The 27211-nt window shown below is 44.3% G+C and overlaps 1 protein-coding gene, 1 long non-coding RNA gene, 1 other non-coding gene and 2 pseudogenes across 3 annotated transcripts; 3 read left to right on the top strand and 2 right to left on the bottom strand.

Annotated features, from left to right (window-relative positions):
- Window positions 1–558: 558 nt before the first annotated feature.
- TRNAP-UGG lies at window positions 559–630 on the bottom strand. The gene has a single exon. It is a non-coding gene; the product is annotated as a tRNA-Pro (tRNA).
- Window positions 631–2366: 1736 nt separating this feature from the next.
- Window positions 2367–5145, bottom strand: LOC125520821 (glutamyl-tRNA reductase 3, chloroplastic). The gene is made up of 3 exons (XM_048685850.1): window positions 4613–5145; window positions 3900–4141; window positions 2367–3797 (listed from the first exon to the last, which is right to left on the bottom strand). The coding sequence occupies exons 1-3, from the start codon at window positions 4839–4841 to the stop codon at window positions 2658–2660; spliced, it is 1611 nt and encodes a 536-aa protein (XP_048541807.1). The 5' UTR covers window positions 4842–5145; the 3' UTR covers window positions 2367–2657.
- Window positions 5146–9287: 4142 nt separating this feature from the next.
- On the top strand, window positions 9288–16548 carry LOC125518425 (annotated as a pseudogene).
- A 34-nt stretch (window positions 16549–16582) lies between these two features.
- On the top strand, window positions 16583–17305 carry LOC125523239. Its single transcript, XR_007290147.1, has 3 exons — window positions 16583–16839; window positions 17076–17134; window positions 17221–17305. It is a non-coding gene; the product is annotated as an uncharacterized LOC125523239 (long non-coding RNA).
- A 3172-nt stretch (window positions 17306–20477) lies between these two features.
- On the top strand, window positions 20478–26045 carry LOC125518424 (annotated as a pseudogene).
- Window positions 26046–27211: the final 1166 nt, after the last annotated feature.

Raw genomic sequence — 27211 nt, 5'->3', positions numbered from 1 at the left:
GCAATGGCCTTGTTAAAGGCGTTGTTTTGAGAGTAGGGACTATCTTCAGGGTGAAAATCCAAGATCTACGATCGAGTGACGACAACGCTTGTGCATTGTTTTCTTGTTTGAGGCGTCGCTTTTGGAGAATTGGACTTCAGGTGTTGTTTTGGTGGTGGTAGTACTGTTGTTGCAAGGACTGAAACTCTGTTGGGGGGCTTTTCCTTTTGTTTAGCTTCTTCTTTTTTTGGTTGTGTGCATCCCACTGATGCATCGGTAATGACACTAGGGTATTAGGTTGTTGCAGAGGCTGGATGTAATTGGTATCTTCATAATATTAATATATTCTCTTTATCGTAAAAGGACGGAGGTAATATTAAAGAGAAGAAGAACAAGAGTGCATATAATGTGATTTGTTTCAGTTGCAGAGAAAGAAACTAATTTTGTAACACATACAAGATGCTAGCAAACTTGATTATAATAAATAAATAGGAGAAAAACAAGACTACATATAATGCGATTTGTTTCAGTTCCAGAGAAACTACTTAGCAATTAGAGATGAGAAGTGGAGAAAAAAATGGGGCGTTGCGAGAATCGAACTCGCGACCTCTCGCACCCAAAGCGAGAATCATACCACTAGACCAAACGCCCTTTGTTGCAACTAATTAACAGTTCATCCTAATAATCTTTATTTAGTTGTCCACCTCAAGGAACAGCTGACCGGCCTGCTCGAGGCAGCACAGGAGTACAAAAAAAACGTGAAGCTGGACCACATCGGCACTGACGCTGCAGCGGTGGATGCCAAGGTGGTAGGTCTTGAAGCCGGCTCTTGTTGGTCTCTCGCACAGTTAACTCGTCTTCGTCAGATGGGAACTGTTCCCGAGTTCGCAGAGCAGTTTAATCTTGAATTCAGATACGTACGTAACTTCTGCGTACCACTCAACTTGAGAACACTTGGCCAACAACGTGCTATCTGCCATTTGGTGCATCTGCGCTATGTCAAAGACAAGCCCGAGAGTGCACCTACTCCTGCTCATGCTCAGCCCCCGTTAACTGAATTTGCATCTTCCTTTGAGGAACCCAAAGGACTGCCACCGCAGAGGGATTTCCTCCATCACACAATTCCTCTGGTGCCAAGTGCTCGGCCAGTGAATTTGCCCCTACTCTGCCTCATGTGTTTCTCAAGAAAAGAAAAACCCTGCTCTGTACCTCTCTCTTCCTGCCTTGGCTCTCCAAATTGGGATTTGTAAGGGAGATTTGGTGTTCGAATCAATACATCCGAGAGTAGTCGTGACATAAGCCGAGATAGAGGACATTGTTTTCACAGGCAGTGGCAGAGACAGGGAGGTGCCAGCCAGGGCCCTACCCCCCCCCCCCCCCCCTAACATCTGTGATTTAGGCCTAATATATGAATCGTAGCAGTGATTTTTTTTGCTAAAATGGGTGTTTTTGATGGATTGGCCCACCCCAACAAGGTTGAACAATAATCGGCCCTCCGCATCCTATTTTTCTGGCTCCGCCATAGTTCACAGGCATACTTAGCAGACATCATTTTCCCTTTCACACCTCTGTCTCCGAAGCCACCAGGCACTAAAACGCCATCTGCACTCTGGAATGAAAAATATTCAGACAAGTACAAAACTGTAAACTTGGAAATGTTTTTAAGGGCATAAACTCCTCACCCTCAGTAAACTCCATGTTGTGTGTGTTGTAAGCATCAGGTGCCTGCAAAATATAACCACAGACAGGTAAGGAAATATGATGCAGATTAAAGACTAAGCATACTACTATGAGTTGTTCAAACCTCGGTGGCAGTTGAATCCTCAAGATCAGTGGAAGCAACCCGATCTACAACATTTTTTTACGGCAAGAGACAGAAGCATGCAAAAAGAGCCTCAGAAAAAAAATATTGGACACTAACAAAGAGATTTAACAACAAGACTGAAACAATGACCACACTGTGCAGCAGTGTCTATCCATGAATAATTTCAGTGCGAGACCGTAGGTCTCTCAGGTTTTAAGAGTTGAATACTGCAGGAATTGGATGTAGTGGCATGTAAAAACCGGATGGAGCTTGTCCTTCTTCACTTGGTTTGTAAAACAGAGGATTATGTAAACACAGGAACTTCATGGGATTGAGTGATTGATTCGTAGGAATAGGAAAAACACAAGCACCCTAAAAATTAAACAAAATAAGTATAATACACATGCTAATATAATATTGGATCGCTATTATGCAATTTAGGGCATTTTTTACATAGGAATAGAAATAAAGATTAGAGTGGATTGTAAAAATGCTTTGTTGTTTCTTTGAAACTCGAACCAAAGAAAATCCATCCATTTTTTGTCTGAGTCGTCATTTGAATGACATGGATAAATATTGCCACTAAAGAAAAAACAAATCTATTTCAATGTTTTTTCGTTCACTTTTCCTGTGAATCAAATAGGCCATGCCGCAGCATCCATGATAATGCACAAAAGCTGTTGTCTGTTGTGGAGTACAAACATTTTGCTGTCTCAACATATTTGGCGCCTACAATAGCAGGCGCTAATTAACTATACATTTGATGAATTCACCAAGGAGGGCCCAGTAAGAGAGGGTTAAACAAAATTGGAATTAGAGTCAGGACAGATTGGGAGTACATGTAGATCTACAGGCAGAAACTAGACCGCTGATCTCAGTTTTGGGTTTGCTGTTTCTCCACCTTTGTCTTGATCTTCTGCTCCATGACCGCCTTCTCGGTGTCAAGGCCAAACATCCTGTTGAGGGCGTGCATGTTCTCGAGTGTTTCATCAAGGGTGCGGCTGTCGGTGCCATCGCATCTCAGGTGCTGCAATGGGCCGTGGAGAAGTCTGTTCACTATGCCGGTACTGAGCTGCTCGATGGATTTTCTCATTTTCTTGGTGAGAGCATCTTCTCCGATCTTCTGCAGGCACTTGTCAAGCTCTGAAGCCCTGATCCTGTCGGCGTATGATCTCAGCTTCTTGATGGTTGGAACGGTCTCCATAGAGTCCCTCCAAGCCTCGAACCGCTTCAGTTCTTCTGAAATGATTGTTTGGGCCTCCATTGCTTTCCTGATCCGGTCTTCCTTGTTGGCTTCCACCACCTCTTTCAAGTCATCGACATTGTACACTCGTGCATGGCCAACATCAGACACGCAGGCGCTGACATTCCTCGGCACGGATATGTCGACGAAAAGCCTAACACCGCCAAGGGCACAAGAAACAGGAGGAAGTGCTTCTGCGTGCTCCTTGGTGAACAATGGAGATTCAGATGAGGTGCTCGTGAACACGACATCTGCATCGGCGGCAGCTTCATACATCTCTGTGAGAGGCCTGTACACAATCTCGATGCCTTTCATCTCTTCACGGATGGCATCCACCCTTTCAACCGAGCGGTTCACGATAACGACCTTCTTGCATCCTTTTGCAGCCAAATGCTTGGCCACTAATCTCCCCATTTTGCCAGCACCAATCAAAAGCATCCTAGCTGATAAGCATTCAGACTTTGGAAGCTTCATCAGGGCTAATTCAACCGCAGCTGAGCTAACCGACACGGCGCCACACGATATGTTGGTCTCGCTGCGGACGCGCTTTCCTGCTGTGATTGCATCCTTGAACATCCTATCAATGTTCTTTCCCAAGCCTCCATTGTTTTGCCCACTTCTGACAACCTGCTTAACCTGAGCAAGTATCTGTCCTTCTCCAAGAACCAAAGAGTCGAGCCCAGAAGAAACCTCAAACAGATGGCGTGTCGCATCACTGTCACGCAACATGAAGAGGTGTTCCCTGAGTTCCGAAGCAGGGATCCCGCTTTTCTGCAAAAACAAGCAGTGCAGCATTAAAGCTTCTACCCAAACTGTGTTCTTGAACAACAACAAAAAGACAAGCAAATGATCAGTTGATAAAAGAACCCTTACCTTTGACATCCAATCTACTATCTCTCTAATGCCTCGGTTCCAGGATAAAGCGACCACATAAATTTCCATTCGGTTGCAGGTGCTAAGAACAGCAGCCTCTTCGATATGATTAAGATTGGTTAGTTCTGAAACAGCACGGGGCCATAGCTCTTCTGCGACCGCGAGCTTTTCACGCATCTCCACCGGTGCTGTGTGTACACTGAGGCCTATTACAGCAATGCTGCTCTTTTCTTTCATGTAGCCTGACAGTGAAAACAAAACATTGTCAGATCCCCAGAAGCTTCTAATTTTATAAGATAATAGAACTGAAATCAAACTGCAAGTCATCATAAACTCTTGAAATTTTTGAAGATCCTGATGTATACATGATTGTAATACAGAAATGAAGCATGTTCCAAATGTGTATTATGTTAGTGACAGATTCCAACTGCAGAGTAAAAACGACAAGGGAGACAAGCTTTCCTGTGCTGTATACACTTGGAAAATGTCCGGTTCCCACCTACTGGTCAGTACACCGAAAATGTTGACCAGCCCCCAACTTTCGGAAAAAATGTTGACCAATTCCCAGCGCGACGACGGAGCACCCACGGCAAAGATCCCGCAATTCGCGCACCGCAAAACGAAATTATACATCGCGACATCGCGTGATTACAGGAATCGCATCGACAGCAGCCAATTCGAGGCGGGGAGGAAGAGAGAGGGGAGGAACTCACGGTCGGAGGAGATCTTGAACTGCTCGAGCGCGGCGACGCTGGCGGCCTTGGCCGCCGCCTGGGCCTGGACCCCGGGGCCGGCGTCGCACCGCACGACGCAGGACAGCCGCGGCCGCCCGCCGGCGGGCGCCCTCGGGCAGGCAGCGGAGCCCCGCGGCCTGTTTGCACCGGCGGCGGCGAACGCGCCGGCCACGGCCGTCGCGGAGGCCGTGCTGGTGCTCGCCATCATCAGGCGAGGAATGCAGCAGGCTGCTCCTCTCTCTACGGACCAGATTGATGCAGGCCGATAGCCGTGGATAAATGAGAGAGATGTGTCTCGGAGTTCTTGGGCTCCGCGGGCTGTGGAGAGGAGGGTGGAGGGGACGTGGAATTGGTTTTCGCCTCGGGCTGGTGGGAGGACGAGTGGGAAGGAAGAAAGGCCGGAGCTTTTGGAGCCGGAGGGGGACGGTGGTGGTTGGTGGTGACCCGGTGTGGTGCCGGCGGCGGTATGGCGTGTGCCGCGCACAACGCGACGCGCTTCGGGCTCGGTCTACGGTCCGTCAGTTCTCCCCGTTTTCTATCGGCACTGTTTTATTTCCACGAGGGCCCTCGTGCTCTATTTCTTCTCTAAAAAAAATCTAGATGATGAGAAAAAATAACAAAGTCTTATCTACTCCGTAGCTGCTATACATTTGAATAAACAATTAAAAATCCACACGAATCTTCATGAAAATCAAGTGATGTAGAAATTAGATGTGACTTTAGTTAAATCTCTGAATAAAGGCTGGACACGTCAAAAAATACTACAGAAGTTCTTTTTTTACGGGGAATACTATAGAAGTTCTCACGAACCTTTTTCAAGAGTGGCTGCATATAGCTAATCCGGTCTCTTAAAAGTTGGTGTACGCGTCCGCAGACAATGACCGATCATCCCTTAAATGTCCAATTTTCTACAACCAGGTACCTCATTAGCTAAATGTCAAATCGATACAATCACATGCATCATAAAACTACATTTGTGCAAATCACTCTCAGACCCGGAATAAAATTCTTCAGCCATATTGCCTGCCCAGTATCCTCAAAACATGCCACAAATTTGACCAGCATTGTCAACAATGCAGTGACGGTTTGTTTGGAGCTTTTCCACGATATAGCTCCTTTTGCAAGGGTGAAAACATGACCTGGCATGGATTTCTTAGTATTAACACACACCCCGCAAAATCAGCATCTGAATAACCCATCACTTTGAGGTTATCAGATTTCTTACACGTAAGGATGAGGCCTTTAGTGCCTTGCAAATAACGCAAAACCTTTTTAGCAGACTTGATCTAGCCCCGGATTTGACTGATATCTGCCAAACATCCCGGTCACAAAGGCTAAATCAGGGTGAGTGCATACTTGTGCATACATAATGCTTCCAACAATTAAGGCATAAGGAATTGACTTCATCTCGGCAGATTCATAATCATTTTTTGGGCATTAAAAACTCCAAAATTTATCGCCCTTAACAATAAGAGTTGGCGAGGCCGAGCACTTATGGATATTGTACTTTTTCAATACCTTATCAATATATGCTCTCTGAGATATCCCCAAGATCCCTCTGGATCTATCCTGGTGGATTTCAGTTCCTAAAATATAAGCTGCTTCATCGAGATTCTACACATCCAACTTAGAGGATAAAGACCTCTTAGTCTCCAACAACATATCTCTATCACTGTTGGCTAGAAGTATGTCATCAACATACAGTATCCGAAAGATAAATTTACTCCCCATGAACTTAACATAATCACAATTGTCCGCTTTGTTTCCTTCAAAAGGAATTTCATTATGACTTGATCAAATTTGAGATACCATTCCCTTCACCCTTGCTTCAAGCCATAGATGGATTTCCTTTGAGGTGACATCCTAAATGCTCATTTCCTTCCACAACAAAACCTTCTGGTTGTGCCATGTATACACCTTCACTTAAGTCACCATTTAGAAATGTCGTTTTGACATCCATATGATGCAGCGCCAAATCATAATGAGCCACGAGTGCCATAATTATTCTGAATGATTTTTTAGAAGAGAATTGTGATTTTTTTGGGGGGGGGGGGGTTCATAACCAATCCCTTCTCTTTGAGTGAAACCTTTTTGCCCCAAGCCTTTGCTTTAAACCTTTCGATATTCCCCTTGGAGTCACGTTGAGTCTTAAAGACCCATTTGCATCCAACTGTTTTGGCTCCTTTAGGAATTTGTACTAAGTCCCATACATCATTAGTGCTCATGGACTTCATTTCATATTTCATAGCATGGAGCCATTCAGATGAAAATTCACTTTGTATGGCTTCTCTAAATGAGTGAGATCATTGTCCAACACCGACTCATCCATATCTTCACTCGTGCAAGTGAGATAATCATCGAGAATAGCATGCTTTTCTAGTCCGTTGTGACCTTCTGGGATATTCATTATTTGGCACATCATCGACAAATTGAGGTTTCTAAGTATTTTCAATAGAAACATCATCAGGTGTGACACGTGAAATAGTCACATGAGTCTCAGCAGGTGTTGCATTAACAATCCTGTCAACAGGAGGTGCAATACCAGCAGGCACCGGGAAAACAGGTTCTTGAATTGTTGGCATCGGGACATATTCCCGTTTTTCCTCCAAAAATTTTTCTCGAGGTGTCATGCTTCCCCTCATCATACCATTTTCCAAGAACACAGTGTGTCTTGTTTCAACAAACTTTGTTTCCTGATTTGAACAATAAAACCGACATGCTTTAGATTTGTCAGGATAACCAATAAAATGGCAACTAATTGTCTTGGGGTCTAATTTTCCCATAACTGGATTGAAAATCCTTGCTTCAACAGGACAACCCCATACATTAAAATAATTCAGGGTCGGTTTCCTCTCAGTCCATAATTCATACGGTGTTTAGTGCACCGATTTACTGGGAACCCCGTAAAGAATATGTGTTTTTGTTTTAAGGGCCTCCATCCATAAATTTACCGGCAAAGTGGAGTGGCTTAACATACTCCGCACCATGTCCATAAGCGTGCGGTCCCGCCTTTCAGCCACCCCATTTGCTGAGGTTTGCCCGGTGCTGAATACCATGCCATGATGCCATTTTCCTGTAAGAATTTTGCAAATGGTTTAGGAATTTGGCCATAAGAAGTATGTCTGTCGTAGTACTCGCCACCACGATTAGATCTTACAACTTTAATTCTTTTATTACTTTGATTTTCAACTTCACCTTGAAAATCTTGAACTTGTCTAATGACTCTGCTCTTTCTTTAATAGGATAAATACTCCCTCCGTTCGGAATTACTTGTCGCAGAAATGGATGTATCTAGATGTATTTTAGTTCTAGATACATCCATATTCGAGACAAGTAATTCCGAACGGAGGGAGTATATCCATAACGGGAGAAATCACCGGTGGACGTCATGAAGAATTAAAACCATCCACCAATCTCACATTAAATGGACCACATATATCCGTATGAATTATTTATAAAACTCACGCGCTTCCATTTTCACCTTTTTTTTAATTTTCTTGGCATATTTTCCTCTGATGCAGTCTATACAATGATCAACATATGCATCCTAAAAATTGAGAGAAGGAAGAACTTGATCTTTAATGATACGCCCAATCCCCCCTTGAAATATGGCCTAAACGATAGTGCCATAATTTTGAAGAAGTGTCATTATCATCTCGTTTACGTTTAGTACTGACATTTATATTTGAGGTAGAACCCACATTATCATAGAGGAAAATTACATAGGTGCATACTGGCTCCCCTCACGCTTTGTGTAATGGAACCCTTTATCATCATAAGGCTTTGCAATTAGAGTCATCCCACTTAGCCTTCATAACATCATATTCCTTCTTAAGGGCATCATAATTTTCATTATCTTCTTTAGGTGTCTCAGGAGGATCATTAAGGATAGCATAATCAATATTAAGTAATGCCATCGTAATTTCAAGCTTCTCCTTCCATGTAGCATAATTGTCACCATTAAGTTGCTCTATGCCATTATACATCCTAGTAATATGAGAGACATTAGGTGATCCAAAATAAAATTCAAAGTGCTTTAGTAAGCATCACCATCATCATAATTAAATTTATTGATCACATTCAAATCAGCTTTGGCCAGAAATGAACATGAGCACCAAAAAATTGTGGAAAAAATATTCATAAATTATACTTGGCCAATATTCATCAATTAGCTTTGACAAAGCATAAAACCACACTTCAGTTTGAGGACCCATTTAAACTCTATGTTGTAGAGGAAACTTTATGACATAATGACCATAGTAATATTCAACATCAAAATAAAACGCCATAAAATAAAATTAACTAAACATAATTCAATTGCAGCATAAATAATTTAAACATGGAATACTAAAACATAATAGGGATTACAATACTTAAGGAATTAAAATGCCAAAATAAACATAAAAATTCATGAATAAGCCCTAAAAATGTTCACTTTATTTACTAAAATTCATTAATTTTAAGGAAAAATATTTAGCTTTTTCTAAAAAAATCTTCCCATAACAGAAATGTTTCCCAAAAGCATAAGGTTTTTTTGGGATAACAATTTGCTGCTGGTCCGGGCTACGATGGCCTGCCGGGCTGGCTGCCGCCGCTGGCTCGGCCTAACCCAAGCGCGCAGCCCAGCTCCCCCCGAACCCTACCCACATTTCCCCCGATCTCCTTTCTCCTCCCACGGGCCACGACGCAGCGGCGATGCCAGCTGCAGCGGAGGAAGGTGACGGCGCCGGTGAGCCTCACTCGCTGGGTTTCCGTGCGGCTTTGGCCTGCGCGAGATTCCGTCGAGCGGGGCTTGCTGGCGTCCTGAGCATCGCTCCCACGCGCGTGCAGGCGTCCCTGCAACGGCGACGGCGAGCCACATCAAATCCGGCGCGGTGGCGGGCTTCCAGCGGCGAAAGGCGCACAAGGATGCCCCTGCATCCACCGGTCGGTGCAGCGGACGGCCAGCCCGCTCGAGCGCGAGCCCGAACGAGCCTGCCGGCATAAGGAGGCGGCCATGGCACCACAGCTCCATGATAAGATCCGCTGCCCTTTAATTCATGATCATTAGAGTTAGGGTTCGTCTGATTTGGGGGATTTTTTTTTTTGAAAGATCCAGCATTTGCTGGCCTCATTAGATTGAGCAGAAGCAAGAGGGGTACAAAATCTGATCAAGTGATCATAGTTACAGTTAACAGAGATAAAAAGGAGGAGGACAGCGAGGGGTTAGAAACTTGAACCAGCGAGGGGGAAATTAGGATTAGGGTTTCGGCAATTGGTGATTTTGCTTTGAACTTGCACAGATGCTTCAAATCCCTTTATTTCATCATGAAAAGGAAACCCTTAGTTAACATACAATCTGCTAGGGCTAGAAACTTAAGAGATTTAGGGATCAAAAAGTTCAATGTCAGAGTAATCGACCACGGGTACCCCGAGGACGGCAAGACGATATTTCAAAACATCGGGGCTAGCAAAGCCCCTCAGTCCGACTGTCCGGCCGCTCCTGCCGGCTCCCCGTCCGACTGCTCTGCCCGGCCGGCTGCCGACTGCCGGCTGCCGACTACGCCAACCAGCCGGCTGCCGACTGCAGCCCGACCCAACACCGACAAGACACCGACGAGACGACCGTACCCGACACTATTGATAAATAGTAGCGACGACATCATCTACAGTGTATCCGTCCCTGGGCACTGTCTTATAAAGTGCACCAGGGACAAAGAGGCATGCACATCATGTATGATGCCCCATGCCCACTTGCCCCCCACGCCACTACCTAGCTTAGGTAGTAAGCTACCCCCATGCTATATATAGCTAGCAACCATCCATCCATGGGGCGGCCACAATGTCTCCCTGGACTCTCACGCACACACCCACGGCCAAGTGCCATTCGGCCACTAGAGCTTGCATGCTCATCCGGCCACCCGCATATATACGAGGCCAGATGCCTATGGCACTGACCTCAGATACAGCTCTAGAAGCGACTCTGTACCAGATATATCAGATACACTCAGACATGCAGCAGTAGGAGTATTATCTCTACGGAGAGCTCCGAAGCTGGGTAAACTAGAGCGTGCTACTCGCATACCCGCTCCCGGTCCTATCAGCAGCAGTCTTACCCACACACTAAGCCCTTGTGGCATCTGTCGACTCGCAAAGCCCCCCGTGAGAAATACCACGACATTCAAGCTGTGCTCAATCACGAGGAACAACTTGAATCTAAATTTAGACAGGAAGAACCCTTTGATTTTTAACATAAACTTAATGGATCAAGCATGAACTTGAGCATGTAGGGCTCAAACTTGATGCTATATGGCTCTGGTGCCATTGTTGCATTGCCAGGATCAAAATAGCACAAGTTTGAGCCATAAATAAATCATTAGGGGATGGATTAGCTTGGTCTGATGACCCTCCCATCTCCTCCTCTTAATTCTACACCACCAACAGCTCGATCTGGTGGTTGTGAAGGTCCTTCCCAGTGCTCCAGCTCAGGGCTTGGTCAGTAGCCTTTTCTTGAGTGATTGAAGTGAAAAATAGATAGCTTAGAGCAGCAGCAGTCCAGCAGCCGTAGTTGCTCTTCTCTTCTCTCTTTTCTTTACAACAATTCCACTGCGCACCAGGGGGGCCCACACCCTGAGTTTGCTGATGAGCTGCCCCTGATCGGGGCAGTTCATGGGAGTAGGTAGGCACGCCCTACTGTAGCAGCATTTGGATATTTTCTTCAGTTTCTTAATGAGCCTCGGTTCAGTTTTAGATCATAATATTTATTATTAACTGAACTTTACTCTTTAGATCATAATATCCAACCATTGCTAGCAAGTTGAAACCCCTTTAGCAGCGGTTGCTACGAAAGAGAGCATAGCCTCCTAGCCATGGAGAACCAGCGTGGCCATGTTATTATTATACCTCTATCTGCAATTATATATGCTGTATGCGAATGCATATGGCATGTTAAAGGCTCAAAGCAAGCAATTGCATTGGTGCGGAACTAAACATGCAAGTGAGCCTCATTAAAATAAGAAAGATAAAAGATGCGCGTTTCCCACCCTCCATGCCACCACTCACTTCAGTTTTTTCTTTTGAACACAGAAATTTTCATCAATTTAACAACAACGTTCATGTACAATCTTGCACTGCATGATGCATGAAACTGCAGCTATATCTGCATTTAGGCATGTATCTATGACTGAATTTAAACACCTGTAGCTAAAAGATGCACTCTGAATCTTCAGTGCCAACTTGGCTTGATGATGAGCTCTGAAGTTATAACCTCTGTTGACATGATATATTCTGGAAGCATCACAGGCTGTGGAGGCTGCTGTTTGAGCGAGTTGTGGTCTGATGGACCAATATCCAGGAGCAAGCATCAGGTTCTGCGATGCTGCCGCAATCGCCAACGTCACACAGTCTGTCAAAAAAGGTAGCATGCTGAATCTGAAGTGTTCCTGCAATCTGGGACGCTAACATCAAGCAGAATGCCTCGGCCTGAATGGCAGATGTTGTTGGTGAGGATATGGCCGAGATACACAGCTAAGAGCAACGCCGATCAGCTTCGAACTGTATGAAAATACCTATGCCAGCAACTGTGGATCTGCCATACGGACTTGGAGGCCAAGCTGCATCCAAGTAAATGATGGGGCCTGAAATGGTGGATATATTCGTTGATAGTTCTTCCCGGCCTGGGTGACGTATGTTGGTCGACATTGCCCTGTCTTTGCTGTCCTTGCACAGAAGCGTCATCAAGCTCAAGCATCCTGGAGATTGAAGAGCAGCCTGTATCGTCCATCCGAGGGGAATTTGTACCTCCATACTGGAGCCCTGCATGATCGCCGTTGCTGCAGCATAAACCTGCGAAGGGGCACTTATTTTCCTGCAAAAACGAGCATCGTTTCGAGCTTTCCAAATACACCAGAAGAACATATAGAGGGAACTTATGCTTATTTCGGCTGAAGGGATCCCCATACGTCTAGTTTAGAGTAATTGTGAAAACGGAACATACTAGCCAGAATCTTTCCACCACTAACACTTGGGACCCACTGCAATTAATATCTAGGAATTGCTATATAACATCCTGAGATTAGAAAAGTATTTCCTTAGGAAATTCAACAAGAACCAGATCTTTGTACATCCTTTGCGTGGACATGGAATTTGTGCAGACAAATGCAGTCAGGGACTGCAAACAAGGCATCCTGCGGCCAGAAGTTTTCTTTTATTGTGTGGCCACCCCATGTTATTGTTCGTATAAAGAAGCAGACGTTCAGTGTTGAGATAATATAAATCCAAACGAACGGTAAAAGCAGTGACTCTGCAGGCAAAAGAGTCCTGCTGCACCAACTTTATTCGTTTCTTGGTCCTTTCATCAAAGGAAATCAGAAAAGTGAGCTAGTAATGCAAGTTTAGCATCTCTTCTTTTCCCTTTGCCTCTCTTCGTCTTCCTCTTCGTCAGCTGCATGCAGGTGCCTTCACTTCTCTTTTCACCAACGGCAGCATCCCATTCCTATAGTAGCCTTGGCGAGAAAGCTCCAAACCGGGGAGCCGACGGCGCGTTGGATCTGATCGACTTCGTGTGTTGCTGAGGTGCATTCTCTCCTCCATTCTGGGGTGTGTTTTGTTCTTCTTCGGTTGTTCCTGATCTGCCAGTGCTGAATCTCTCTTCCCTCTTTCATATGCATATGCTGCAGTTTCTTCTTCCTCCGATCTGCAAGGTCATGGCCGAATCACTGCTTCTCCCTGTGGTGGAAGGCCTGGCCGGCAAGGCCGCAGACGCGCTCGTCCAGACCATGACCCGCATGTGTGGCCTGGACGACGACCGCGAAACGCTGGAGCGCCATCTGCTAGCCGTCCAGTGCAAGCTGGCCAACGCGGAGGAAAGGAGCCAGACGAATGCCTACCTCAGGACCTGGATGCAGAAGCTCAAGGACGTCGCCTACAAGGCTGGTGACGTGCTCGACGACTTCCAGTACGAGGCGTTGCGCCGCGAAGCCCAAATCGGCGAGTCCACCTCCGCAAGGTACTCAGCTACGTCACGCGCCGCAGCCCGCTGCTCTTCCGTTTTGCCATGAGCAGAAAGCTCAAAGGAGTTCTCGAGAAGATCAAGGGGCTCGTTGAGGAGATGAACATGTTTGGCCTTGAGAATTCTGTCAATCGGGAGGGGCCGCAACTTCCTTGGCGGCAGACACACTCCAAACTGGACGAGTCTACCAACATCTTTGGAAGAGATGATGACAAGGAGGGGGTGGTGAAGCTGCTGCTAGACCAACAAGATCAGCGGAAGGTGCAGGTGCTGCCCATCTTCGGTATGGGAGGTCTTGGCAAGACGGCACTTGCTAAAATGGTGTACAATGACCAAGAGGTCCAGGAACATTTCCAGTTGAAGATGTGGCACTGCGTGTCAGACAATTTTGATGTTTCTGCCATTGTGAAATCCATCATTGAATTGGCTACAAATGGAAGATGCGACCTGCCTGACCGCATCGAACTATTGCAGAAGAACCTTGACGAAGTCATTGGCCAGAAGAGGTTTTTTCTTGTTCTTGATGATGTATGGAATGAAGAAAAGAAGTTGTGGGAGGATGAACTGAAGCCACTGTTGTGTTCTATTGGTGGACCAGGAAGTGTCATAGTGGTCACATGTCGAAGCAAGCAAGTGGCCTCTATAATGCAAACAGTCGATCCCGTTGAGCTAGCATTTCTGAGTGAAGAAGATTCATGGGAATTGTTTTCAAACAAAGCATTTAGCAATGGTGCAAAGGAGCAAACAGAGTTAGTCACAATCGGAAAACGTATTGTCTACAAATGCGGGGGCCTGCCTCTTGCTCTGAAGATAATGGGTGGTTTGCTGAGTTCAAAGCAACAGGTACATGAATGGAAGACCATTGAAGAAACTAACATTGGGAATAATGTTGGAGGCAAATATGAGGTCATGCCCATACTGAAGTTAAGCTACAAACACCTGTCATCTGAAATGAAGCAATGCTTTGCATTCTGCGCGCTTTTCCCCAAGGATTATGAGATGGAGAAGGATATGTTGATCCAACTATGGATGGCAAATGGCTTTATTCAAGAAGAGGGAACAATGGATTTAGCACAAAAAGGAGAATTCATTTTTCATGAATTGCTTTGGAGGTCCTTCCTACAAGATATGAAAGCTGCAGACAAATCTGATGGCTATGCATATGGGATAATTGTATGTAAAATGCATGACTTAGCCAAAGATGTTAGCAATGAATGTGCCACCATAGAAGAATTGATTGAACAGAAAGCATTGGTAAACAATGTATGCCATCTGCAATTACCAAAATGGGTTGAATTGGAAAATACTTCCAGGTTGTTTGATGGCAAAACATCTCTCCACACTTTGTTAGCTCTTTCATGGGTGCAGCAGGATTTTGACTGCCACATGTATCATTACGAGCATTGCATTGGCAGGGTTCTAGCACCAGTTTGAAAGCCGTAAATGCAAAACATTTACGGTACCTTGACCTCTCATATTGCAGTGTCAATTCTACATTGCTCAATTCAATATGTCTATTGTACAACATGCAAACTTTGAGGCTCAATCATTGCGTGGGGCTACGGCAGTTTCCAGAAGACATGGTGATGAGCCTGAGAAAGCTCATACATATTTATCTTTATGGGTGTTTTAATCTGGAGCGGACGCCTCGAAACATTGGTCAGCTGAACAACCTTTGCACACTAACAAGATTTATTGTGGATACCAGAGATGGTTGTGGTATTGAGGAGCTCAAAGACCTGCGACACCTTAGCAACAGGTTGGAACTGTACAGCTTGAGAAAAATAAAGAGTGTAAATCATACGAAAGAAGCCAATCTCCAGCAGAAGCAGAATCTGAGTGAGTTGTTGTTCTCTTGGGGCCTTTCAAGATATGACAAGCCCCAAAATGAGGCATGTAATGATGAAGAAGTGTTCCAGCATCTAGAACCTCATAGCAAGATCAAAATATTTGAGTTGTATGGATATGGTGGCCCAGAAATACCACGATGGATGAGAGACCCTCAGATGTTTCAGTGCTTAAGAGTACTCACCATTTCCAACTGGACAAGGTGTAAGAATATACCTGTATTATGGCTCTCACCCTCACTGGAGTACTTATACTTGTGCAACATGGGTAAACTGAAGACATTGTGTGATAACCTTTGCATAGGTGGAGGATGCAGTACCCCTCTACAAATTTTCCCGAAGTTGAAGGAGATGGTCTTGGTAGAGCTATGCAGTCTAGAGGGATGGGCAAAAAACAGTGCGGGTGTGGCCATTGATAGCTCAGTAATGTTCCCGGTGCTTGAGAAGCTACAAATCAGCCGCTGCCCTATGCTTGCAAGTTTTCCACTGAGCCCCGTTCTCAAATTCCTGGATTTAGAAGGATATTACTTGGAGGTGGAGTGTTCATGGGAGATTCCAAGGTTGCCTACATCCCTTGAAATTTTGTGGATTCAACACTTCGGAGGTTTGGTGGCGCTGCCGTCAAATCTTGGAGATCTGGCAAAGCTGAGCGTCCTAATGGTGAGTGACTGCAGCAGCCTGAAAGGGTTACCTGATGGGATGGATGGACTCACTTCTCTTCGGAAATTGACGATCTATGATTGTCCAGCGACGGAGGAATTCCCAAATGGTCTCCTTCAGCGGTTGCCAGCCCTTGACGAACTGCGCATATCTAGTTGCCCTGAGTTGCAAAGACGATGCAGAGAAGGTGGGGAGTATTTCCACCACTTGGTCCCTATCCCACATAAAAGCATTCCAGCAGAATCATCAGAGGAATCAAAACCAGAACAGGAAGCAGAATCCAGCGGAAAGAAGTTTCTAAGAAGGCTCCTCCCCTCGTGTGTTAACTCGAAGTCTGACTCTGAGTCTGACAATAACTGAGGTGCATATGCCACAAGTCCCTTCATAATTCTATTATGGTTTAAGTAACTCCCCACTGATTACCTTTTAATTTTGTTTTGTAGGAGCAGCTTACTCCGGTCTGGTTGCAACACTCTTCGCCTATTGTTTTGGACAAGTATCTGCTTCTTTTTTAGGACAAGTGTATCTCGTTGCTTACTGCTCTGTGTTCATCTCAACAATCATCAAAAACAGCATAAAGAGGCGACCCAACCTAGGAGCAGAGCTTGGTCATGAAAAATCTTTTAATTACATCACTCATTTCTCCGACCGACGTTCCTTCTACAAATATATTTTCTCCAAGTGCTCAAGGTGATTGGTCCATTTGGAAGGTACGCTCCATCTTTGTTTAATTTTATTTCGTAAACTGTACTCGAATCAACTCAGCACTGTACTTAATCTAGCTAAACCTCTGTTCTGCTCCATATATCAATGCCAAAATTTCTTGGATGAATATTTAATTAAATATGGCGAGGAAATGCTTTCATAATCTTTATTTGCCTCTAGTTTCTCTGTCATCGTCAGGAAAATTGGTATTCAGACTCTATACTGATATTGTGTCTGTCAGGAAATCAAGTGCCGGATGACAGTCAGCTGCAACACCGTTTCATTCTTAAGCATACGCCGGTAAGCACACAACTACTCATTCATCATGCTCACTAATTGATGGATACCCTTTGGTATAAACTTATCTTGCTTTGGACTCCTGCCAGAATTCAGACACCACTGTGATGACAGCGCAGGAAAAACCCAAGCTGTGAAGCAAATCCGGATGAATGTGTGTCCAGGTAAATCTCTCTGCAAAACGAAATCGGGTCCATCATATGCTGGTAATATTCAGGTACAATGTATATGACTGAAAGCAATCAAAGTACCTGCAGGTTGGAATCTCTGAAAGCACCCACAAAATGAAGGAAGCAATGCTCGTCAAGCTACGTCGGAACTCCATCATCACGGCATGTGATGAGTGTTGTCTGGAAGTAGATGTAATAACCGGAGCTAGATCATGTTGTGACCGTCGTAGCTCTCCCTACATGTGTGCGTCGTCAGTATATGTCTACCTGTAGTTGTCGGTAGGTATTTTTATTTGCCTACCAATTTTTCAAAATGTCCGTTGGCTCTGAAGCCCATGTCGGTGTGCACAGGACACTGTAGTGGTAGTCTGGCATGTGAGTGAGAGCCTGTCTGGCATGTCGTTGTTGGGCATTGGCCCGGATCGATAGGAGGTGTGTAAACCTTGTAAGTGTTTCGTCAGTCAAGGAAAAGGCAAAGTCTGAATTCCCCTGTCTTCTCTGTTCACGCGTAGCATGCAGCTTGAGTGTTACAGGAACTTGTGCTTAATCGAGGAGGAGCAGTGTAACTGGCCCTGATAGCAGTTTGCCTTCATATCTTTGTTATGAATATTACGAAGCATAAAGTCTGAACTAGTACTAGTAATTCAGATTACCACTTCAGTGTCCTGGAATCCAAACATGTCAACCCAAGGGATACCCAAGCTTCTAAGATTTTCTTTTCCGTCTTCTTTGTCTGAATTTTTTTTATTCGGGTTGACATGTTTGGATTCCAGGGTCTCAACGCACTGTGCATAACATAGTAGTACAAATGTACAATTCTAGCGTGCAAGTATGACTGGAATGCCAAAATTAGTGCCCCGGGATATGTGCAGACATTCAAAAATATTTAACTAGGAGTGTATTCTACCAGTAATTCATTTCCCAGCTTGGAGAAAATGAAGGCTTTATTATCATAGCTATGGATGAGCTAAAAGGCTGCCCTTCATGTCCGGACAGGCTTTTCTGGGAGCAACTAACTAACGATTGTCCTCTAGGGGCTCCCGCAAGGGTCATTCTTTTGCCCAAGACCGCGCCAAGTTGTACGCCCAGCCGCTGCCACGTATCGCGTGTTGAGCACTTCCTCCGATTTTGATTTTATTTATGTGTTTCCAGGTTTTAGACAGTTTTTTTTCAGTATTTCATTTTTTGCCTGGCTTTCGCTAGGTTTTGGTGCAATTTTCTTAAGCACATATGTGCTTCTCGAAAGCATGTGCTTCCACGAGAAGTATAGATAGGCTTTTCATGGATGCACATATTTACTTCCGCGAGAAGTACAATCGATGCTTCCATGGGAAGCGCAGTTTGTGCTTCCGCCAGAAGCACAACCTATATTTTCACTAGAAGCATAGCATTTGCTTTCATGAGAAGCACAACTGGGCTTCTCATGGATGCACAGATTTGCTTCTACGAGAAGCACAGTCAATACTTCCATGAGAAGCACTTTCCTGAAAAAAATATGAAAAAAAACACAACTTGTGCTTCTATGAGAAGCAAAACCTATGCTTCCCTCAAAAGAAGAAAAAAGTACAGCTTCTGCTTTCAAAAAGGTGAAAACCACAACCGTTCTTTAAGGCTCCGTTTTTTTTTTGTCTTTTTTTGTGTGTTTTATTTCATTTCCGGTTTCCAATTTTTTCTGCGTTTTTTGTGGAAAAACATTAGGTGAAACCTATTAACATGAGGACCTAGTTTTTGAAATCTCAACGCGAGAAATCCAACGATGAAAACGGTTCGATATTTAGATGCACAGTTCAAGAGATAAAACATTTTGAATAGATGAATCTACGAAAAAAAAGAAACTCCCTAGTTGCGGCAAATGACGCACATACAGTGTGTCACTTGTTAGTGATAGAGAAGATGGGGAGTGACCTTTGCAAAGGGTAACCCTTAACTAGTGTTTTTGAGCTTTTCAGCTTCACGTTCTTACTGTGTTGACTTTGAAAACTGGGCGCAAATTCTGACGAAGAGTTGATCCTCTTTTGGCCCGGTCGAGCTTAGTGCACCGACTGAGGCCCAACTCAAAAACATCTATCGCCACCCCCGAGGCCCTGACTGAGGCCAGACGAGAGGACGCCACTTGCTCTTCATGCCGACGGATCCTATTCTCCATGTAGGTTGGGGAATAGCGATCAATCGCGCACCCCTCCCTCCCCGTTTTGCGAAGGTTAATCTACCCAACCTGTTTTTCTTTTCTTTTTCTGTTTTTTTTCTTTCTGTTTTTTCCTCTTTAATTATTTTTCTATTCTTTTTCAAGTTTTAATTTTTAATTTCCCCTTTTTCTTTTCCTTCTTTCATTTCGTGAACATTTTTTGAAATTGTGAACATATTTTGAATATTTTTTAAATCATCAACATTTTTTTCAATTCAAGAACATTTTGTAAATTCATGAACATTTTTTTCAAATTATTGAATGCTTTTAAATGTGGGAACAGTTTTCAAATTTATGATCTTTCTTGGAAATTCAGGAACATTTTTTAAATTTGAAATATTTTCTAAAATTATTAAAATTGTTTTGAAATTGAGGAAAAAAATTGAAATCCAAGAACATTTTCAAATTCATGAATATTTTTTAAAGCTGAAAACATTTTTTGAAACCTAAGAATGTTTTTCAAATTTATGAGCGATTTTCAAGTTTCAAGAACATTTTTTGAATATATTTTTTTTAAATCCCGAAGATGTTTTTCGGATTTTGGATTCATGGAAAAAATTCAAAGTAAAAAAAAGCAAAAAAAAAAACACAAAGAAACGAATAAAAAACAGGGCGCTCCGCGCCGCACCACGCAAGGAATAGGAGCACTCCCATCCCGCGGCCGCCGCCGCCAACCCCATCCCGCCGTCCTTTCCAGGCCAATCGCCGCCGTCTCCGCCTCAGTCGCCGCCGTCTCTCATCCAGTAGTCAGCCCTCTCATCGCGTCCCTCCTTGCCACAACCAGAACCCCAGGACGCGTCGGACTCGGCTCTGACGGGGGTCGCCGCCGGTACTCGCCACACCTGACGCCGCCGGTCGTGGCTCTCCTTGTTCCTCGTCGAGCGCACCAAGGACGAGTGGGCAAGGCTCCCACCCTTCGCCTCACCTCCATGCCCTCCACCGACCACCAGCGCCGCACTCACCGGCACTCAGCGGTCAATCACACGCACTCATGCAGAGCCGTTCGACGGCGGCGAGCAAGGTGAGCGCACCATCGACCACCCCCCATCTTTTCCCTTTTCCTCTCTGTTGATATATGATCCTGATGTATATAGAGTGGTCCAAAATGCAGTTGCTGTCCAAAATCCAGTTGCTCTGATGTATTGATCGATTGATGATGTCCAAAATTCAGTTGCTCTCATGTATTTGCACTATCGGTCAATTGATGTATTGACATTGTAGTACTGTTGAATTGATCTAATGACATGTAAGTTACATTTTTTTTGATGTCCAAAAGCTACAAGGAAATAAAATGCAACTACAGAACTTCCAGTTGCCATACTTCAGTAACCACAGACTATTCGTTGGTTGAAAACAGGCGGCAAAATAAGCCTTTCACCTCATGAGTTTCTAATTTAGTAAGAAACACTTTTTTGTATAATCAAGGAAGTTAATGAAGAAGTTACAAGTTACAAGTTACAAACTTGCTAGACGGCCCAAAAAGAATTAAATTCTACTCCCAACGCATGATAGAGCTCAGATTAGAGTAATATAAAGTACGTGACTAGTGAATGATGTTTCGCTTGAAGATTTGAACTTACCTCCTCAGTCAGATACACAGGACGACCTTCTGCTGTAGCCTTAACAGGATTAAACAAGCTTCCATTTTCATTGAAAATCTTATCGGCCGACCATTTTGATGAAGATCCTTAGATGCATGAATTACACTAGACTTAATAAATAGAGTTGCAGTACCAGCTAAACATATTTAAATAAAGTATATCAAAAGTTATCTCACAGTAGATAGACTCATGCAAGAGAGCATACAGAGGATTTTGATCAAAACCTAACCACATGTCAAACTGCAGAAAAATATAATGTTTGGTTAGGTTACCTATTAGGAATACTAAAGTGGAAGAAAAACTATGAAATACTTCCCACTAGGAACATGCTAAATTCTAGAGATCAACATTACAGTCGAATCTGGGTAGCATGCACTAGCCATAACTGAATTTGGGTAGTAACAAATGGCTAGTCTGCTGCAAAGGGTCTAAAGTCTAAACATCTACCAACAGGAAGACCTTAATTTTGCTTTGTATGTTTAGTTAACATAAATCTGCTTGGTATTTTTACCTTTCTTCTTTTTATGAGGCTCACACGCATGCTTAGCTCTGCACCAATGCAATGCAATGCGCATACCCCGACGCAGGTTCAGCATATATAGCGGCAGACACACTCCAAACTGGACGAGTCCACCAAGATGTTTGGAAGAGGTGATGACAAGAAGGGAGTGGTGAAGTTGCTGCTAGACCAGCAAGATCAGCAGAAAGTGTAGGTGTTGCCCATCTTTGGTATGGGAGGTATTGGCAAGACAACTCTTGCGAAGATGGTGTACAATGACCAAGAGGTCCAGCAACATTTCTAGTTGAAGATGTGGCACTGCGTGTCAGACAATTTTGATGTTATTGCTATTGTGAAATCCATCATTGAATTGGCTACAAGTGGAAGATGTGACCTGCCCGACAGCATCGAACTATTGCAGAAGAAACTTGATGAAGTCATTGGCCAGAAGAGATTTTTACTTGTTCTCGATGATGTATGGAATGAAGAGAAGAGGATGTGGGAGGATGAACTGAGGCTACTATTGTGTTCTGTTGGCGGACCAGGAAGTGTTATAGTGGTCACATGTCGCAGCAAGCAAGTGGCCTCTATAATGTGCACCATTAAGACCCATGAGCTAACATTTCTTACTGGAGAAGATTCATGGGAACTATTTTTGGACAAAGCATTGGTGTAGAGAAGCAAGCAAGGTTAGTCACCATCGGAAGACGTATTGTCAATAAATGCGGGGGGCTGCCTCTTGCTTTGAAGACATTGGGTGGATTGCTGAGTTCAAAGCAAGAAGTGCTGGAATGGAAGGCCATCGAAGAAAGTAGCATTGGGGATAATGCTTATGAGGTCATACCCATATTAATGTTAAGCTACAAACACCTGTCAGCTGAAATGAAGCAATGCTTTGCATTTTGTGCTGTTTTCCAGAAGGATTATGAGATGGAGAAGGATATGTTGATCCAACTTTGGATGGCAAATGGCTTTATTCAAGAAGAGGGAACAATAAATTTAGAGTGAAATGCGTCACTAGTCCATCAACTCAAACCGATTGCACACTTTAGGTCAACAACTCGAGAAGTGATCGAATTTAGTCCAGAAACTCATTGATTTGATCAAATAAGGCCAAAACCGGCCCAAGAGTTAAAAAACCGGCCGCATGGATGCAATGTCATCATTCCGTTGACTGCTCGTGCGTTCACTATTTTTTACAGGGGTCTATATATAAATTTGATGATTTTTTTCTCACAAATCATAAAAAATAGTAGAAAAACTTGTGTTACCCAAGATTTGAACATGGGCTGTTCAGAATTTGGACTGCGTCACTGACCACGGAACCAACATCTGGTTTGCACACTAGCATGCTGCCCACAGGATATATTTTCACATAGAATCATGACAGAGAAAAAACAAATCAGAAGGTCCCTCCAGATCGTTTTTCAATCAGGCGATCTTTTTCCTTCTGTTTGTCAATCTGCAAAGATAAATAAAGTAGGCTGCCTGTTGGTGCATGAATGAGTTCATGGTGTATCTGTCTGGAAGCTGATTTCTATCCCGACGACCTGGGCTCAAGTCCGACAGAACTTGCGTTAGTAGACAATTGCCCGTGCGTTGCAACGGGAGTATAAACATTCTAATAGATTAGCCCCTGACTGCACGTCTATTATTGTATTATTGTTTTTGAGAATCCACATATATTATTATATTGATACGCTAAAATCTTACCAAATATTTATATACAATTGCCATGATTTATCTGCCATTTTATTGTTAAGCACTTATTTGGTAAGAATTTAATGACTTGCCAATAAAATATGTGTTTATTTTGGTAAGTTAATAAACATGAGACAATTGAATGGATGGTAGAAAAATCAAATATGGGAGGAAGAAATCAAAAAGGATAAGGAAAGAGTGGGACGTATATATGAAAGGTCGTACGAAAGAGAGGTGAAATGAAAACCTTACGTTCTTTTTAAGTAGGGAAGAAATCAAAAAGAATAAGGAAAGAGTGGGACGTATATATGAAAGGTTGGACGAAAGAGAGGTGAAATGGAAACCTTACGTTCTTTTTAAGTAACTTCTGATTCTAAGTGTATACATATATAGACCCTGAGTTGCAGGTTAGTGTGCAAACGTGGTGTTGGTGTGGTGGTCACTAAGGCATGCGAAACTCCAAACGGCCCATGTTCAAGTCCGTCCTGGTCAATGCAATTTTTTAAAATATTTTTTCTCCCTTCCAAACGCCCTTAGCATGGTTGTGAGAAAAAGCTCTCGAATTTACAAACAGACCCTTATAAAACATAGTGAAATCACCAGCGGGCAACGAAGGATGACATGGCATCCATGTGGCCGGGTTTTTACTCTGGGGCCGGTTTTGGCCTTATTTGATCAAATCAACGAGTTTGTAGACTAAATCAGATCACTTCTCGAGTTGTTGGCCTAAAGTGTGCAATCAGTTTGAGTTGTGGACTAGTGGCGCATTTTACTTATAAATTTAGCACAGAAAGGAGAACTCATTTTCCATGAGTTGGTTCAGAGGTCCTTCCTGCAAGATATTAAAGTGGTAGTCAAATCTGATCGCTATTATGGTGGCACAAGATATGAGACAATAGTTTGTAAAATGCATGATTTAATGCATGACTTAGCCAGAGATGTTAGCCATGAATGTGCCACCATGGAAGAATTGATTGAACAAAAAGAAATGGTAAAAAATGTCTGTCACCTGCAAATGTGAGAGGTTGAATTGGAACAGATCAATGGGTTGTTGGAAGGCAAAACATCTCTCCGCACTTTGTTAGCTCCATCAAGGATATGCCTGGACTTTAACCGGCTGCCACATGTATCATTGCGAGCATTGCATTGGCGGAGTGTGTCGGACGCCAGTTTCAAGGCCATAAATGCAAAACATTTACGGTATCTTGACCTCTCTTATGACCCAATGCTAGATTGCTAGGTTCAATATGTTCATTGTATAACCTGCAAACTTTGAGGCTCAATCATTGCGAAGGACTACTACAGTTACCAGAAGACATGATGATGGGCCTGAGAAAGCTCATACATCTTTATCTTTTTGGATGTGATAAGTTGGAGCGGATGCCTCGAAACATTGGTCAGCTTAACAACCTTCACACACTAACAACATTTGTTGTGGATAATAGAGATGGTTGTGGTATTGAGGAGCTCAAAGAGTTGAGACAGCTTCACGGCAGGTTGGAACTATACAGATTGAGAAAAATAAAAAGTGTAAATCATGCAAAAGAAGCCAATCTCCAGCAGAAGAAAAATCTGAGTGAGTTGTTGTTCTCTTGGGGCCGTACAAAATATAACAAGCCCGGAAATGAGGCATGTAATGATGAAGAAGTGTTCCAGCATCTAAAACCTCATAGCAAGATCCATTTTTTGGAGTTATACGGATATGGTGGCATAGCAATACCACAATGGATGAGTGTTCCTCAGATGTTTCGGTGCCTAAGACAACTCGTGATTTCCAACTGGATAAGGTGTAAGAATATACCAGTAGTGTGGTTGTCACCATCACTGGAGTACTTATCCTTAGAAAACATGGGTAAACTGAAGACAGTATGTGATAACCTTTGCATAGAAGGTGGAGGACACAGTACCCCTCTACAGGTTTTCCCAAAGTTGAAGAAGATGGACTTGAAAAAGCTATGTAGTCTAGAGGGATGGGCAGAAAACAATGCGGGAGTGGCTATTGACGGATTAGTGATATTCCCGGTGCTTGAAGAGCTCATAATCAGGGAGTGCCCTAAGCTTGCAAGTTTTCCATTGTGCCCCGTTCTCAAAGACCTGTGTATTCTGGGGGAGGCTTCATCGAACGAGATTGAGACCCTTCCGTTGTCGCAGATGCAACGTCTTCCAAGGTTGTCTACATCCCTTGAAAGTTTAACGATTGAAGACTTCCAATGTTTGGTGGCGTTGCCTTCAAACCTCGGAGATCTGACAAAACTGAGCGTGGTAACGTGCACTGGCCTGAAAGCGTTGCCTGATGGGATGAATGGCCTCACTTCTCTTCAGACATTGGAGATCTTATTTTGTCCAGCAGTAAAGGAATTCCCGGATGGTCTCCTTCAGCGGTTGCCAGCCCTTGACAAGCTAAGCATATATGGCTGCCCTGAGTTGGAAAAACGATGCAAAGAAGGTGGCGACTATTTCAGTATTGTACATAAACTCCCTTCCCCAGTACCAAGAGCCTACTTTAGAGACCGACCACGAGGTCCACCACAAGCACAATTCAACGAAAAGAAGTTTCTAAGAATGCTCCTCCCCTCCTGTGTTCACTCGAAATCTGACTCTGAGTCTGACAATAACTGAGGTGCATATGCCACTAGTCCTTTCCTTGTGCTATTCTGGTTTAGCTATCTTCCCTCGGTACATATAATATAAGTAACTCCCCACTACTGGTTGCCTGTTTTTTCACTTTTTAGGATCCACTGACTCTGAGATCTGTTGATCTTCGGTCTCATTGCCACATCCTTCGCACTTTTTTTTTGGACAAGTATCTGCCTTTTATAGGACAAAATTTTTTTATAGAAAAGGAAGAATAACCTCGGCCTCTGCACCTGGACGATGCATGCAGCCATTTTATTAATTATTCACAAAGACCTTAAAAGCAGTACATTAGGTAGTCTGAAGCCACCATCTTAGCAACAACTGTCGCTACTCCTATCCACCTGATGAAGGTGTGCCCATAGCCCGAGCCTAATACCAAACAGACATCACACAAATGCCTAACACCTAAAGACAGAGGCCCTAACCAAGCCACATACCGGATTTGGGACACAAACTGTTCCGACGCACTCTTTGTATCGTCGCCGCCATCTTCCACCAATCCATCTTCAGAACAGAAACTAATGCATCGACCTTGCCAGGCCTCTTCTGCCATCAATGCCACCATGACGCCAGACAGCATCCTCCTCCTGACCGAGTCCATCTCTGCGCATCGGACTCCGAATCTCCACAGCGCCACGCTGCCGAGATCCGCTGCCATCAATGTATAAGATGAGGTACCGCTCCACCAAAGAAGTCGTCCTCTGTTCCCCGAGCCCATGTGTACCTCCAGGAATGACGCCCCCAAGGGGAAAACGACACTAGAGCGCCGCCGTCATCCTATCAACTGATCTAGGATTTTCCCCGGAGGTAGCAGAAAGTGGTCTTGAACTTCTCCACGACGATACCTTCAAGAAGTGAATGACGCAGACAGCGCCGCCATCGTCGGCCTTTGCAGTAGTCAAAAGCAAGTTTTCACCCAGATATGTTCGAAGAAACTCCATCTCTCGTGCACGGGCCGCCGCGTCCTGCGACGTCCCCGGGAGCGGGATCCCAAGATCCGCCGCCACCGGCGCCGCCACAAGGACCCACCACCCGGCCGTCATCCCTGAAGGGGACGGCGCCACCACCGTGCTCGGATCCGGCATCACGCCAACTCCTTCGCGGCCGCCCCCAATCACATCCGTGAAGGAGGATAGCCAACGCGAGCGCCCGCCACCGCTTAGGACCGCCGGACGGCGCCCGAGCCCGACCACCCGAAGGAGAGCCGATCTGGGGTGGGAAACCCCAGATCCGCCGCCGCCAGCCCCCGCAGCGTCGCCGGGATCCCATCGGGCCGCCGCCCGAGCG

The sequence above is a fragment of the Triticum urartu genome, chromosome 7 (genome assembly GCF_003073215.2).
Source record: "Triticum urartu cultivar G1812 chromosome 7, Tu2.1, whole genome shotgun sequence".
Lineage (NCBI taxonomy): Eukaryota > Viridiplantae > Streptophyta > Magnoliopsida > Poales > Poaceae > Triticum > Triticum urartu.
Note: the sequence above shows the minus strand (reverse complement) of the source record. Positions and strands in the feature narration are given on the sequence as shown.